Raw genomic sequence first — 14,406 nt, 5'->3', positions numbered from 1 at the left:
GCATCACCTTCTCCCGCGGAGGAGGCCCAGCGATGCGGCAACACCTGCTACATCACCCTCGTCTTCATCAGCGTCTTCATCCGCCGAGCTGCTGCTGCTGTCAGTAGTCCACCTCCCTCCTACCTAGCCCCTCCCTCCAAACGCCTTTAAATCATCCCGGTTGCCAAGTTTTTGCTTCCCGTCCAGCCGCACAGGTGTGTCCCTGGCTCGTATCTTCCGTCCGTGTGCGTTCCCTGGTTCTGTTCTGTTTGTGTTTGGGTTGGGTGGGGTGGGGTGCGCTGTGCTCGGGATTAGCGTCTGCTGCTGCCGCTGTCTGCTCGCTCAGAAAGTGACTGACAACAAGCTGGGAGGAACAGGGTGGGGGATGTTGGGGGAGGGACTGAGGAGCTGGTAGATGTGTGTTTTTTAAGGCCGGGGGGGCATGGAGCCGGAAGGGGGAGGGAAGAAAGGATGCTGAGGAGGAGGGAGAGGTACCAGCCTGCATGGACAAAGAGAGGAAGAGTGAAGGCAGCATGAAAGGATGGATGATGATGATGATGATGATGATGGAGGGGAAGGGAGGGATTATACACTTGAAGCCTCATCATGGGACCTCTTTTTTTTTTACTGCTTTTAATTCATTTTATACGAAAAGACAAGGAAATATATAAATATTATTATATTAAAATGCCCATTAATTCATTTACATGTGAAATATAATCATAGTCATTGCTTATTCAAATGTATTTATTTATTATTAACAGTTGGTTCCTATTTTATTACTTTTATCCTTATTTTAAATATTGTTATTCCTTCTTACTGAACATTTCATGTTGATTTGTGTGATGTAACTTATTAAGCATGTCGAACACAAATAAACCACACCAATGTGTTAGAATGGGGGCGGGGTTTGGGGATAGGACAGCTGCACTACGATGAATTCATTTGCATTGTGTCCACTTTAAACACACACACGCGGGAAGGGGGAGGCAGACAATAGTGGAACGTGACAATGGTCCCGAGCTGTGAACGGCTGCTGGTGGAAGCGCAACAAATTAACGAACAAGAACAACAAAGTGCTTTTCTACCACCTGACTGCGTGGATTGTTTATGACGTCATGGGGCGTTACACTAATGGTGCGTTCCAAACAGCTGAGAAGTAGGAAATACCCCACTTGGGACGTCGGAGTTAAAGGAAAATTGCATTTGTTGAAACAAATTTGCCCTTCATCCACAATCCTTATGTGAGACAAGAACACACACGTCTTTCTCTTTTCTGTGCGTTCTAAAGATGCCAAAAAGTGACAGGCAATTAATGCACGTGATGGGACACATCTATGCCGCCTATAACCATGTAGTAATAAGATAACATGGAATACTTACAGTATTTTGGTCATTTTGAGCATTCGCGGAACTTCCTTCCTGGGCGCATTGATTTCAACTTTCGAAAGGAACGCTACACCTAGCGTTAACTTTTCCAAACTCAAAAACAAAAACACAGCAGCTGTGGCGGCAGCTCCAATATGTAATGTTACCTTTCGCTCGTGGCCTGAGGTATTGTGAGCGAGTGTGTGGTGAAGCTAGTCGCTAGCCGGTGTGGCGAGGTGTCACTACGCCAGTAACATAGCTCTTGGCCCAACAATGTTAATAACAATAATAACAACAAGGCTGCTGTAGCTTGGTTAATATGCGGGTCACATTATGGAAATAATGTGCTGTTAGCGCTTTTTGGGAGTTTTCAGAAGGCTTTGTAGGTGCATGTAATACAGGTGCATTCAAGTACATATTTTTTTCATGTTAAAATTCTGACACGTTGTTTAACCAATAAATGTAGTTTATATCAACTTCTATTTAACGTTTGTCTGGTGTCAAGTTTTGGCAGACCCGTATTGGCGAGGTACAATTCCCAATTCGGACTTCGAGCGACGTTCCAATGGTCTTAAACTTGTGACTTTCCAGTGGTTTCCAATGGTGAACGCACCATTGGTGAACGCTTGTTTCAAGGCTGGTGACGCCATCTGGTGGTCACTCCTCGCTCCCGCACCCACAGACATTACCTGTAGCTGCTACCGTTACAGTACCGTATTTTTTATTTCATTAATCCCGCTAAAATGTCTAAATAAAATAGACGCACATACCTGGGCGGGGCTCATAAACAACTCTCGGCCAGAAAGTGCCTGACGCAATACCGACGAGATATTAATGATATGCTTGACATGCAGTGTATTTAATATCTATATTGAGAGGTAGTACAGCAGCAGTAGCAGCAGGGGGCAGCATCTATACAACTTTCGCTCAAAACAACACAAAAACTTGCGTAGACAACAAATTGACATGTTTAGACATTCAACAAAAGCACGCTCGGCTAAATAAAAACATTTTCCTAACACATACGTAAATCAGTAGTAAAAAGGTGAAGGTCAAGGTGGTAATCAGGTGGAAATAAAGGGGCTGAGTCCCCCCCATAGCTTGCACCCTCAACTGGGGATAAACCCAATGACCCCCACAAATTGGGCAGACAGAACAGGAAGGAGGAGGGGATGATAAGAGAAGAAGAAAGAGGATGGACAGATTGAGAGAAGAAGAAGTGGGATTAACAGTAATCTTAACCTCTGACCCCCGCTTGGAGGGTGGCTGCTGGTCTTTGCAATATGGCCGCTCACACACGCGCACACACACATTCCACAGCAGTCAACTACAATTATCCACCATCTTTGCAGTTTTCTGCTCCCCGAGGAATCACCCCCGCTTTCTCCTTCGTGAGATTTGCACATAAATACTTTCCCTGGAAACATCTCGCGTGATGCAGTAGTTGCACACTTAACGAAGCAGAATAAACATCAAATACATGCATTCTCATTTGTTGCATGTTTGAGGATGTGTGGCTGGGAAGTAATGTGGAAGCTGATTGGCTGAGGGGGGGAACGGCCTGTGGTGGTCCCATGCAGAGCAGTGACAAGAGGCTTAGGTCCAACCTCAATCCCAGACTACACACACACACACACACACACACACACACACACACAGTAGTAATAAAGGAGTCCATTCATGGCGGCTGACAAACGACGAATGAAGCATGAGACAAAAAAAAAAAAAAAGAGACCCCCCCATCCCTCCATCCATTATGGACTGTGTGTGAGACTTGGTTTTGGGAGGGGGGTGGAGTGGGGGCAATATCTCACGGGAGTCTCAAATAAAAAGAGCTTTATTGGGTCCTGCTTGAAATATTTGATCACGCACAAAACACAAACGTTCACGGACACGAGATGTCCGCTCTGTTGACTTTGAAGGTAACAAATTAAGTTGAGGCCAGATGAAGTCCTTTCTTTTTTTTCCTTCACTTAACAGACCTTTTAACGCGATGCGCAGCTTGTAATTGTCATGTGACTCGTACGTGTGGGAAGAAGCGAGGGGGGGTTCTCTGTAATATTTTTCTTTTTGTCTACTAGACACGCAAAAATCAAACCAAAGTATCTGAAAACATTTCACATTATTTCTCATAAATCTTATGATAATAAGAATAATGGATTCGATTTAATGGGGCTCTTCAAAGGCACCCAAAGCGCCTCACAATGAAGAGAACCCATTATTCATTCAGTCCTCAGTCACACACTTGTGGTGGTAACTACATCTGTAGCCACAGCTGCCCTGGGGGGGGGTCTGACACTAGCAAACATTCATACACCAGTGTGGGCAGCACCCAGTGACTGGGTGGAGGGAGGAAGGATCGGACCAGACTTGCTCTTCCTCCTGAGCCACTGCCATCCATCAGGCCATCTTGTATATTTATTAATGTGCCCCTACTTCCTAATCCTTTGGAAAGTTCGGATGCGGCCCATGTTTAATTTTAGATTTGTAATATGCCACAGGCCAATAAAAAAAAAAATATATATCAAGTGGTTCCCGGGCCTCACTTTGGACACCCCCTGCCTTACAAGAATGTAGGTCATAGCAGGGACCAGCAGGGGGTAGAGCATGTGCACATGTGCATCTGTCACCAGGGCACCCTGGGCCGCAATTCGATGATCGACTTTGTGGTCGTGTCGTCGGACTGTTTTGGAAACTCTGAGCTGTCGGAGCTGTCAACCAATCACCACCTGATGGTGAGTTGACTCAAGATGGTGGGGGAGGATGCCGGTCAGACTCCTGGGAACGTCTGGCAGAGCCCCCTGTCAGAAGGAGTTTCAACTCCCACCTCCGGGAGAGCTTCGACCATGCTTGGGCATCCGGTCAGGATGCCTCCCTGGGGAGGTGTTCAGGGCACGTCTGGTAGGAGGCCTCGGGGAAGACCCAGGACACATTGGAGAGAATATGTCTCTCAACTGGCCTGGGAACGCCTCGGGAGGAGCTGGACGAAGTAGCTGAGGAGAGGGAAGTCTGGGCTTCCCTGCTTCGGCTGCTTCCCCCGCGACCAGACCTCGGATAAGCGGAAGAAGATGGATGGATGGCATTGGAATATGAGGAAAAATTCCATCACTTTAGTAGCGTGAAATTGTACTACTAAAAACAAAGGAATCCCTCAAGGGGGCACTCTCCAGTGCTCCCTCTAAGGACTCCAAAAAGGGCGGGTATTCTGAACTGCTTTGGCGCATAAGCACAAACAACAGTCAGGACCCGTCCCCCCCCACCCGAAGGCGAAGGTAAACAACCCTCTCGTTCACCGGGTTAAACTCCAACGTACAGGCCCTGAGCCGTGGGGGCAACAAGAATTGCCACCCCTGCCCGTTGTCTCTCACTGCTGGCAACGCCGGGGTGGAATAAAGACCAACCCCTCTCAAGAGGACTGGTTCCAGAGCCCTTGCTGTGCGTTGAGGTGAGACGTTCCGACTATATCTAGTCGGAACGTCTCACCTCACGCACCAGCTCAGGCTCCTTCCACGTTCCAAGAGCTAGCTTCCAAGGCTCCCGCCTTCGGCCGCCACCCAGCTCACTCTGCACCCGACCCCTTTTGCCCCTTCCACGAGTGGTGAGCTCATGGGAGGGAGGACCCATGTTACCTGTTCGGGCTGTGCCCGGCCAGACCCCATGGGCGCAGGTCCGGCCACCAGGCGCTCGCCATCGTGTCTCACCTTCAGATATTACAGCATTATTCTCATAAAATGGACTTTTTGTTACATTACAACTTTGGACTTTATTCTTCTAAAATTACTGCTGATTTTGTTTGTTTTGCTGTTGTCGTTTTTAGTTTTCTTGTTAAATTATATTTTTTTAAATGTGCCAAGGTCTGCAAAAGGCCCCCGGGCCACACTTTGGACACCACTGGGGTAGAAGAACATTTCTGACGTCACCTACTCTTCCACACACTGTGATGCCAGTGGTCACATGACCATCCCACCTGAACGTCTAGTAGACGGGGATTAGCATTAGCGCATGGCAAGAGCTAAATTGCAAGATGGCGACTCTTGAACGACACTAATCACTTTGGGCTCACTGGAGCACCAACACAAAAAAGAGGGGGGGATTTGGGGAGGTTGCCTCAGGTCAGTCATAAGAGCTGAAAAGCAAACTTTTGAAGTTTTTGTACAAGTTTCACAGGTAGCAGCTGTGAAACCGACGCTAACAATGCAGTATGCCAGGGCAGTCGGTGGCGGTATCACTTTGCACCTAAAACAATTTCCCTTTTTAAACTTTTGCGCCCAAGCCTGAACTCGTTTTCATATTTAAAAAAACACACACACATTAAAATGTTAATGTAAGCATTGTTTTCCGTCTTTTCAAACTTCTTAACCGGCGAGACAAGACTGAAAGAGCTCCACTGCTGTTACCGTGGCAACCGACACCCCGGCAACTGTGGCCACGCTGGCCCGTCTGAGGGCCGTCGCCGTGGTTACGCCCTGAGAGAGCAAAGTGGGAGGGGGGCGGGTGGTAGTGTGGTCCTTTGCAAAGACATTCATCATTCATCTTAACTCCTTTTTTCTCCTCCTGACACTTTTCTCTGCCTTTGGACATCAAGTTCCGCTTAAAAGTCTGCTTTGCTCTTTTTTTTGGTTACATAAGTGGACTTTAAAAGAAGGGAGGGCGAAGGGGTGCGCTCACAAAAGCCATGGAATGTTCAGAGGGGAGGCTGAGAAAGGAGAGACGCTTTCACCCCATTCAAACAAGAGTAAGATAGAGGGTGGGAGGGAAGTGGCGGTCCTGGGGGGATGTGGGGGGGTCAAAAAAGGTCAGTCGCTGCTCTTTTTCCTCCTGCAGGCAAACTTTTCATTTCCTGTTAGCATTAGCATGTTAGCATCAACTCTTGATGACATTAGGCCGCTGCACATAACAGCAATGTTGTCATGGCATCAACAGAGGATCAAAGCACTTACCGAGCGTCCAATCAGCTTGCCGTGATGTCATTTGGACATAAGAGTGCCTGGCAAACGTCTCGTGACTTATCCAGGCCGTGGGAACAATAATCATTTCACTTTTAGCTGCTCTTTTCGAATCCGAAATAGCTTATATGAAAGGCAAAAGCCCCTAGATTATGCTTATTGTAGCAAAATAAAGTCTTGTATTATTATTTTTTTTATCATTTAATTGGGAAAAAAGGTCAGATTGTGCCTGGACAGAAGTCTTGTTGCATACCAAAATAATGTATGGTAGACATGATACTTTCTCATACGCTCCCTCTGCCATGGCAGCCATTGGCCAATGAACTGCTCCTCTGGGAATAATGCATTATGGGAAAAAGTTAAAATAGTTGATTATTTTAAAGTGGTATTGGTATTTGTGTTGTATATTTCTTAGCTACCTTTTGAGTGTTAAGTTGCTGTGTGATGATTTTACCCTTCTAAGATGACGCCGTGAGTCAGACTTCATCTCCTACAATTTCCGATGGGTTGGCAAGCTCGTCATGAGTTCTCTTATAGCTTTCCCTTATAATCGTTTCCTCAGTGACTCATGAGCAACGTAGTATTTAAACGATTAGTAGTAGTTCTGAAGTATAGGAGATGTCACGAGATTAGGCATAAATTAGCCGCACCGCCGTGTAAGCCGCAGGGTTCAAAGTTTAAGACATCATTCCAATAAATCCGAACACCGATAGTTTAAAAATAAGGCGAGATTACTCGTACAGTGCGGGTGAGCAAATCAAGCGCTCCCTTTTCCTCCGGCCTGTGATGTTAATAGCCTGTCGTAACATCCACTGAGCTCACTTGTAAGCAGTCACTTTCAGAGGAAGGCCGTTGTACCAAATGCTCTGCATTGGGACACATTCGGGACACAGTAAGAACACAAAAAACCTTATCAGCCGCCTGAAACGCCAGCGTTGCAGTGTTTGAAAGTGCAAAAGGTTTGCTAGAGACCTCCGTGTCATCACGCCGGCTGCTCGGAGCGTGTGCCCGAATACAGTGCACCTTCCTGGGCCACAGCAGGTGGCTCCTCCCACTCTATGCTTTGGGTCTCCAGATAGTAGTGATGTGGTAGTAGTAATGTCATGATATTTGATGAGGATAAATGAACAGGTACAGCTGGTGCACAAACTACAGTTCAATTCAAATTCAATTCAGTTAAAAAAAAAAAAAAACATATTAAAACAATTATCGCTCTTGAGAAGCAGAACATAATCAGTATCGGTTTGAAAAAGAAGATATCGTGCATCTCTATGAAATGTTCCAGGTTGTTTATCCCAAGAAGAGATCAGTCGAACACACGTTTCTGCATTTTCCATTTTTTTGTCAAGAAATTGTTTGGAAGATGTGAAAGTACAGCGCTGCACTTCAATCCATCAAGGAGGAAAAGGAAGAAGGAAGAAAGTCTCAAACTGGGAAGTGCCTACATTGTTGTGCTATTCTCGAGTCCTGCCCACGCAGGGGTGGTACCCTTTCCTGAGTGGATCAGTATGTGGCTATGTGTCTGCATCGAACTGGTTCCAGCTTGTGTCAATCGAGGGTGTGTGCGCTTGTGTATGCTTTGTACGTGTGCAGCTTTGGCAGGCTGATAAGGCTGAGAGGCAACCTGTCATTCAAGTAACAGTGCATCCATTGTTTAATTCTACAGTCCTTCTAATGTTTAATTCCAGTCAACTCGCACATCTAGTCAAACCCATTCAAATATCCTCCAAGGAAGCAGCAAATTCATTTGTGTCCTCTATTTCATGAGCTAAAGAAATATGTCAGTAATATTAAAACGATCACCCTGAGGATAAGATCCCTTTTACTTTTAGTCCATTAAAAAGTAACGTTTTTTTTGTTATCATTGTTGTGTTGAGCGTCCTGAGCGTGCTGCTAAAAGAAGCAGCTGTGTAATTAAAGTGTAAGATTTCAAAGTGACTCATTAGAAGCACGGTTGCTGACGAGCAGTTGGTGACGTTGTGTCATGCATGCGGAGTAGGAGGCCTGGTCCAGGTAGAGCATGGAGCACAGCTGGATGACCTTACACTGGGCCCTGCACCGCAGCTGGGTGTCATAGCTCACCATGTAGTGAGTATAGTAGGTGTCAAAGGTGGAGGCGGGCGGCAGCCACATGCTCAGACCCAGCTTGAGCAGACTGGCGGGTCGCAGGTCCTTCACGCCGAAACTGTCCGTCATGGTGTACTCCAGCCTCCAGTCGGCTCTTTGCCGGAGGTTGGCTTCAGTCAGATTGAGATAGTACTGCCAGATATCCTTCACGGGGGACACAAACAAGACATCTTTTCAGGCCTTCTTCCGCGACACACAGACTTTTTGTCTGCAGATTGGCAGCAACATTCATCATCAAGTCAGGACTCTTTCGTCTACTTCTTTCGAGATGGGCGACGCTTTTAGTTTTAGTTTCAACTCACAATGATTGTTTGCAAACTGGAAACAGTGTCAGTACTTTCAAAAAATTCTGGTTATTTTATTCTTATTTTTAGTCCTTTAAGGTCCTAAACGGCCATTTGGAGACCATGGCTGTTTTTTGGGGTTTTTTTTGTTTTTTACTGGCCCATGACATTTTGTAAAAGACACTACAGCAAAAAGGCGTCATGTGAAGAATAGGAGTGTCTCGATCTGATATTGTTATCTGTCTGATAAAAAAAAAACCCTCAGTTTTCTTTTTTCTTGTATTTGATAAAAAAATGCTCAATAAAAACAAAAAAAAGGTCATGCCCAAGTTCCCTGTGGCGGCACAAACCTGGGGAAGTTTAATACGCTCAATCCCATCGCACATTTGACGACGGATTTTCTCAACAGCACGGCATTCCTGAAGCACCCACCGCTGTTTGGCACATTTGCCAAGAGTGAGAAACTTCCACGCACGGGTCACGATGGCAAAAAGCCATTGGCTGTAAGAGAAAAGCGCCAGCCCCTGTCGGTGGTGAATGACGTCGGGTTTGAACGCTTCACTGAGCACTTGGAGCATCGCTACATTGTGCCTATTGTGGATAAAACAATACGCCACACGCATCAAGAAGTAAATGGGTCCATTTCTCTCATACCTTACTGTTGCTGACTATTGTATTATTCTCTGAGTAATAATCGCTTGATCAAGCCTTTTCTAACATTCCACGCTAGTAAACAATTGACAAAGGTATGCATGATCTGTGCTGATATCTGATCGATATCAGTATCAGTTGATATTCAAGGCGGCAATATCGGAAAGTCAAAATGTTAAAACTATTAATAGCAATATAAAAAATGTGGTTTGTCACCTATAACAGAGCTGACATGCATTTCTTTGAACATATTTACTGTAACTTCTTAGCCTATCTACATGGTTTGCTTCTAGCCTGTTTAAACAATTCAGACAAACATGCCCCCCTGCAGCCCTCTGGTCTTTCAGCCCGCAGCCCCGTCCTAAACCCTGACACACACAATGAATTAAAAACCATTATGCCTCTGCTACGGTTATGCTCACAGTTAGGATTTTTGCTGTGGCGTGCTTCTTACCAAAATCCCAAAGTCGTCAGTGTCGTACAAATACAAGCGCACCGCCGGGTTGTTGGCGTACACCTCCGAAACGCCTTTGATGGGCGTCACAGCCGGAGCCACAAAGAGAGAATTCACCGGCTTACCTAAAATTTAAAAATAAAAAAATACACAAAAAAGCATACCAGTAACTTCAAAATAAACCCTTGTCTGTCTTTTAGAAGCACCAATCTAATTCAGTGTGCCTCAAGGCTCAACCTTAAGTCACCTACTTTTTTTTTGTTAGTTGTGACTTTTCTGATTGTAACCTCCACACACGGCACATACTCAAATGTAACTGGAGAAGAGTGGTTACACAACAGTTGGCTACGCAGCACATGGGCATGTATGTGAATAGCTGCATCATATCTGTCTTTATGAGACGAATAAAGATGTCACATGAATACTTCCCTGACTGTCAATCAATTTTGTAAAGGTAGTTTAGTTTGCAAGTGTACCTAATGAAGTGGCCAGTGGGTGTGTTCTTTTGCGTACCTTTCTGGTCCAGGAGCACCATGATACTGTCCCGGTGAATGTGGCCATAGAAATGTCCGGCAATCACATGACTGTACGCCCTGAAAATGTCGACGAGCCTCTCGTTGTGAGCTTTTCTGATGGCGGTGGTATTCCTGAAGGAGGCCATGAAGCCGACTGGAACGTGAGCGATGATGAAGACCTGCAGCAACCAATCATCATCACAGTCACAAACACCGATGAAGATTTTTAGGACTTACTAATGAAGCAAGTGATGTCTGACCTTCTCCGTGCTCTGTTCAGCTCTCTTGAGAGTGTCCTCCAACCACTCAAACTGTCCCGCCGGGTCGCTCATGTTGGTGGTGACTTTGTCAGGACCGTAGTAGAGGATGGTATTCACGCTGACCACTCTCAAGCCAGAATGGACCAGCTGGGAGTAGAAGCCACCTGTGGAAGACAGCGCAGCTATAGGACTAATAACAGAAGAACATTAGCTACGTGCTAAGCTTTCAGAGCGTGTGCTATGGCATTGTTGACCTTGACGGAGCGTTTCCAGGGCATCCGTCTGCAGCCATGGCTTCCACATGTTGGCCGCGGCCTCGTAGATGTCATTTGTGGAGGTCGGCATCTGATCCTGACAACACACACGCCATGTTGTCCAAAAAATGATGCGATCTCCAACATACGATTGGTTGGATTTGTACCTGTGGCCAGTAGTCGTGGTTCCCCAGAGCTGGATAGACGGTGACGTTTGGGAAGTGCTGGAGGAGGGTTTGAGTTATGTTGCTCATCACCTGGATGACAATCTCTGTGGAGAGTTCATCTACAGGAACATGAGGCGGACTGTCCCTGCAGGAGGAACATAGCATGCGCCACACACTCGTTAGTAATGCTAATGTAGCCCAAACACACTTCACAGATTCAGGACGAGCCTCTGCCGGGCCTAAGTATTTGATGTTTCTCAAAAGGGAGGCTTCAAAGTGCATAGAAGCAACTCCCAACACGCCAGATGTTATGTACAGTGAATTTCCCCATACCTGCAGCGACTATTACAGAATGTTACTTCCAAGTTCTGCTTTCTGTGTCTGCACTTTGTAAACACATTTGCTATTCATACCCGGTCCAAATGATAAAGTCCTGAGGGCGTACGAGGCGGTCCATGTGTAGGAATGCAGACTGGATGAGGCTGTAAGGCGAGTCACACAGGAAATCCCCAAACGGTCCGGCACCAGTGGCTGCCGCCCCTTTGGAGGAGAAGCACACCTTGGTGGGGTCTGACGCCAGGTGGTAGGTAGGGTCCAGGTGCAGGTCGGTAATGTGCCAGAACCTTCCTGACCGGGAGGAAAAACATTAAACATTTAGAAAAATGGACATTTATAATACAAAAGAGTCAAAGTGTATCATGAAAGTGTGTCATGACAGATTCATTATGTAAAGATTCATTGTCTCGTTTCAGTGAGTGTAGTCACCGTTTATTGTTAACCACATTACTGTATAGTTTTAAAAGGAAAAGTGCACTTTTTTTTTATTTTTATGAGACACGAACACATGTCTTTCTCTTTTCTGTGTTTTAACTGCATATCCCATCCCTTTTTTCCACTAAAATCCATGGTCATGATCCTTTACTTTTTTTTCTTACTTTCATACAATTGACTTTGCTCTCGTCTGTACAAGATATGAATCATAAAAGAGACAAGTTTTAAAATCATTTAACATTTTTCTGATTTTTTTTTGTTTGTGTTATGAAATACAAATAACCTCTTTTCTGATATAGAAATATATTTGAACAAAAACCACAGGAATAATATGTAATATAATATGTAATAATATATAAACATTGTCTCCATGTGGGGTTTCATTTGAAATTCGGGTAAACAAAAAAAAAACAATTTTTTTTATATTTGCAAGCAACCGCAAATTATTTAGTAGTCTAGTCGCGGTTGTTTGTTTTCATATCCCCCACGGCCCCCCATGTAAAGCTGTTATGACTCAGGTATGGTATGATATCGACAGAATTTTTAAAAGTGATCATACCCGAGTCCTTATGGCTAAGCTCAAGCACACCTGTTGTGCGAGGTTAGTCTGAACACTAACCTTGCATTTAGTGTGAGTCGGTAACAAACTAACAAAAGACTTAACAATTCACAAGTTCTCACATAAGTCATTTGTCCGAGAAGTGTTTCTTGTGAGTGGCAATATGGTGGCCGCGTGGCTTCACAAGTCATTGACCAATGAGCTACCCAGACTTATTAGTACAGATCAGTGCCTGAGGCATTGTGAGCGAGTGTGTGGTGAAGCTAGTCGCTAGTCGGTGTGGTGTGGCAAGGTGTCACCAAACCAGTAACGTAGCTCTTGGGCGGAACAATGTTAATAACAATAATAACAATGTCGCCGTTGCTTGGTTAATATGCACGTCACATTATGTAAATGCAGCGTTGCTGACACTCTTTGGAGGTTTTTTCAGAAGGCTTGATAGGCGGAATAGTTGTGTTCCATTACATGCATTCTTAGCTGCCTCTTTCATCAGTTTTTCTATCTTTACAATGCACAGAAAAGAGAAAGACGTGTGTTCATGTCTCACAAAAGGATTTGTGGATGACGGTACTTTTCCTTTAACGTTATCAAAGCAAGATTCTTAGGGCTCACTCTGGACCACGTGTCAAACTCGTGCCCTGGAGGGCCGAGACGCTGCAGGTTTTCTCTCCAACCAGTTTCTTCAGCAGGTGATTTAATTGATGAGCTCCTTCCCTCAAACTGAAGGTGTTGATCATTAAAATCACCTGCTTTAGTGACTGGCTGGAAAGAAAACCTGCAGTGTCTCCGCCCTCCATGGCACGAGTTTGACACCCCTGCTCTGGACACTTAAGTAGATGTCATCTCTTCATATACTGTATTGCATTTTGTAGAGGACATGATCATGCCGTGTAAGGAAGTAAAAATGTACCCGAACACGAAGCCATGGGTGTCTACTGTCACGTCCTGTCAACCAAGGGAGGTAACTGTTTTAAACAGGGACCAGCGCTTGATCAGCTTTCAGCTACAAAAGAGCTGAAGACTTAAGTATTAAAAGCAAAACAAAAGTATTACAATTGATGGACGAAATGGCTACAAATACTCTACTTGTATTGCATTTTGACTTGCTCCAACATTGTCTGATTGTGATATTCGGGCCTCTGAGTGGTATGGGTTTTACTTATTTTTGTGGTATGGTAGGTCTTTTTATGGCAGATCTGTGGGTTTTGTGTGTGTGTGTGTTACTCCTTGATCTTGCTGGCTCTTCGAGTACCAATGAAGGAAACTTTGAAGCGTTGAACCTCAGAGAAGGATTCGACGAGACGAATTGCGCAGCAAAATCTACCAATTCAAAATATTTGGACGATTCCCCATTAAACTATTAACATTACATCAACATGTCATGACCCTGTTCGAATGCTACATGTCAGGTAAGTAATTCGGCGTGGTTCACCTGACTAAAACTGCTTACATTTGTCCGAGAATGCGATTTGTGGAGTGTGACGGCTCCTAATGTACCGTCCGCCGTTGTCTTTGCACGTGTGGAAGCTGAGCCCTTCCAAACGTTCATTTACCGAAGAAACTCTGGTCTAAAGGTATCTCACCTGTGGCCCCCAAGTCGCCTCTTCTTCCAGGGGGGGCCGCCTTCAGCCGGGCGGCGCCAAACAGCAGGAGCATAAAGCAGGCGAGCGGAGCCTTTGTGAAAAGACGAGAGGCGACATGTTTTCTCATAGCGATGACAGCAAAGTAAATAAAGAAACGTCGCCGGTCGCGGGAAGTCACGCTGATGTGTTGTCAAATAAACCGGAAGTTGTAATGGTCAGGCGGTGGTGTGTTTTCATGGGTGGAGGGGCGGGGCTTCAGCTCACAGCCAGCAGGTTGGTCACATGACTGAACTGGCACACGTATTTACTGTACTGTGGAGTTTAGTAGAAATATATTAAGTCTTATATTGTTTTAAGTTCAATTAGCTTTTACCGTACGGGATAATAATTTAAAAGCCTTATTGTTCAAAATAAATAAATATTATTGCAGTCCTTCCTAGGGTCCAAACTTACAAAATACATGACGTGTTGCCCTAACATTGGTATAT

At 45.2% G+C, this 14,406-nt stretch overlaps 1 protein-coding gene across 3 annotated transcripts; it reads right to left on the bottom strand.

Moving 5' to 3' along the window:
• Positions 1-134: 134 nt before the first annotated feature.
• smpdl3a (sphingomyelin phosphodiesterase acid like 3A) lies at positions 135-14,401 on the bottom strand. Of its 3 annotated transcripts, none has more exons than XM_054761127.1 (9): positions 13,919-14,401; positions 11,419-11,632; positions 11,006-11,150; positions 10,839-10,935; positions 10,585-10,748; positions 10,323-10,503; positions 9,810-9,934; positions 8,376-8,564; positions 135-478 (listed from the first exon to the last, which is right to left on the bottom strand). In XM_054761127.1, exons 1-9 carry the CDS (start codon positions 14,043-14,045, stop codon positions 152-154), a joined length of 1,569 nt encoding a protein of 522 aa, XP_054617102.1. In that variant the 5' UTR covers positions 14,046-14,401; the 3' UTR covers positions 135-151. The 3 variants fall into 3 exon arrangements, with proteins under 3 accessions (XP_054617102.1, XP_054617104.1, XP_054617103.1); XM_054761129.1 differs by lacking the exon at positions 135-478 and adding an exon at positions 492-2,966; XM_054761128.1 differs by lacking the exon at positions 135-478 and having other exon boundaries at positions 4,847-8,564.
• Positions 14,402-14,406: the final 5 nt, after the last annotated feature.

Source organism: Dunckerocampus dactyliophorus, chromosome 19 (assembly GCF_027744805.1).
Source record: "Dunckerocampus dactyliophorus isolate RoL2022-P2 chromosome 19, RoL_Ddac_1.1, whole genome shotgun sequence".
Classification (NCBI taxonomy): Eukaryota; Metazoa; Chordata; class Actinopteri; order Syngnathiformes; family Syngnathidae; genus Dunckerocampus; species Dunckerocampus dactyliophorus.
Note: the sequence above shows the minus strand (reverse complement) of the source record. Positions and strands in the feature narration are given on the sequence as shown.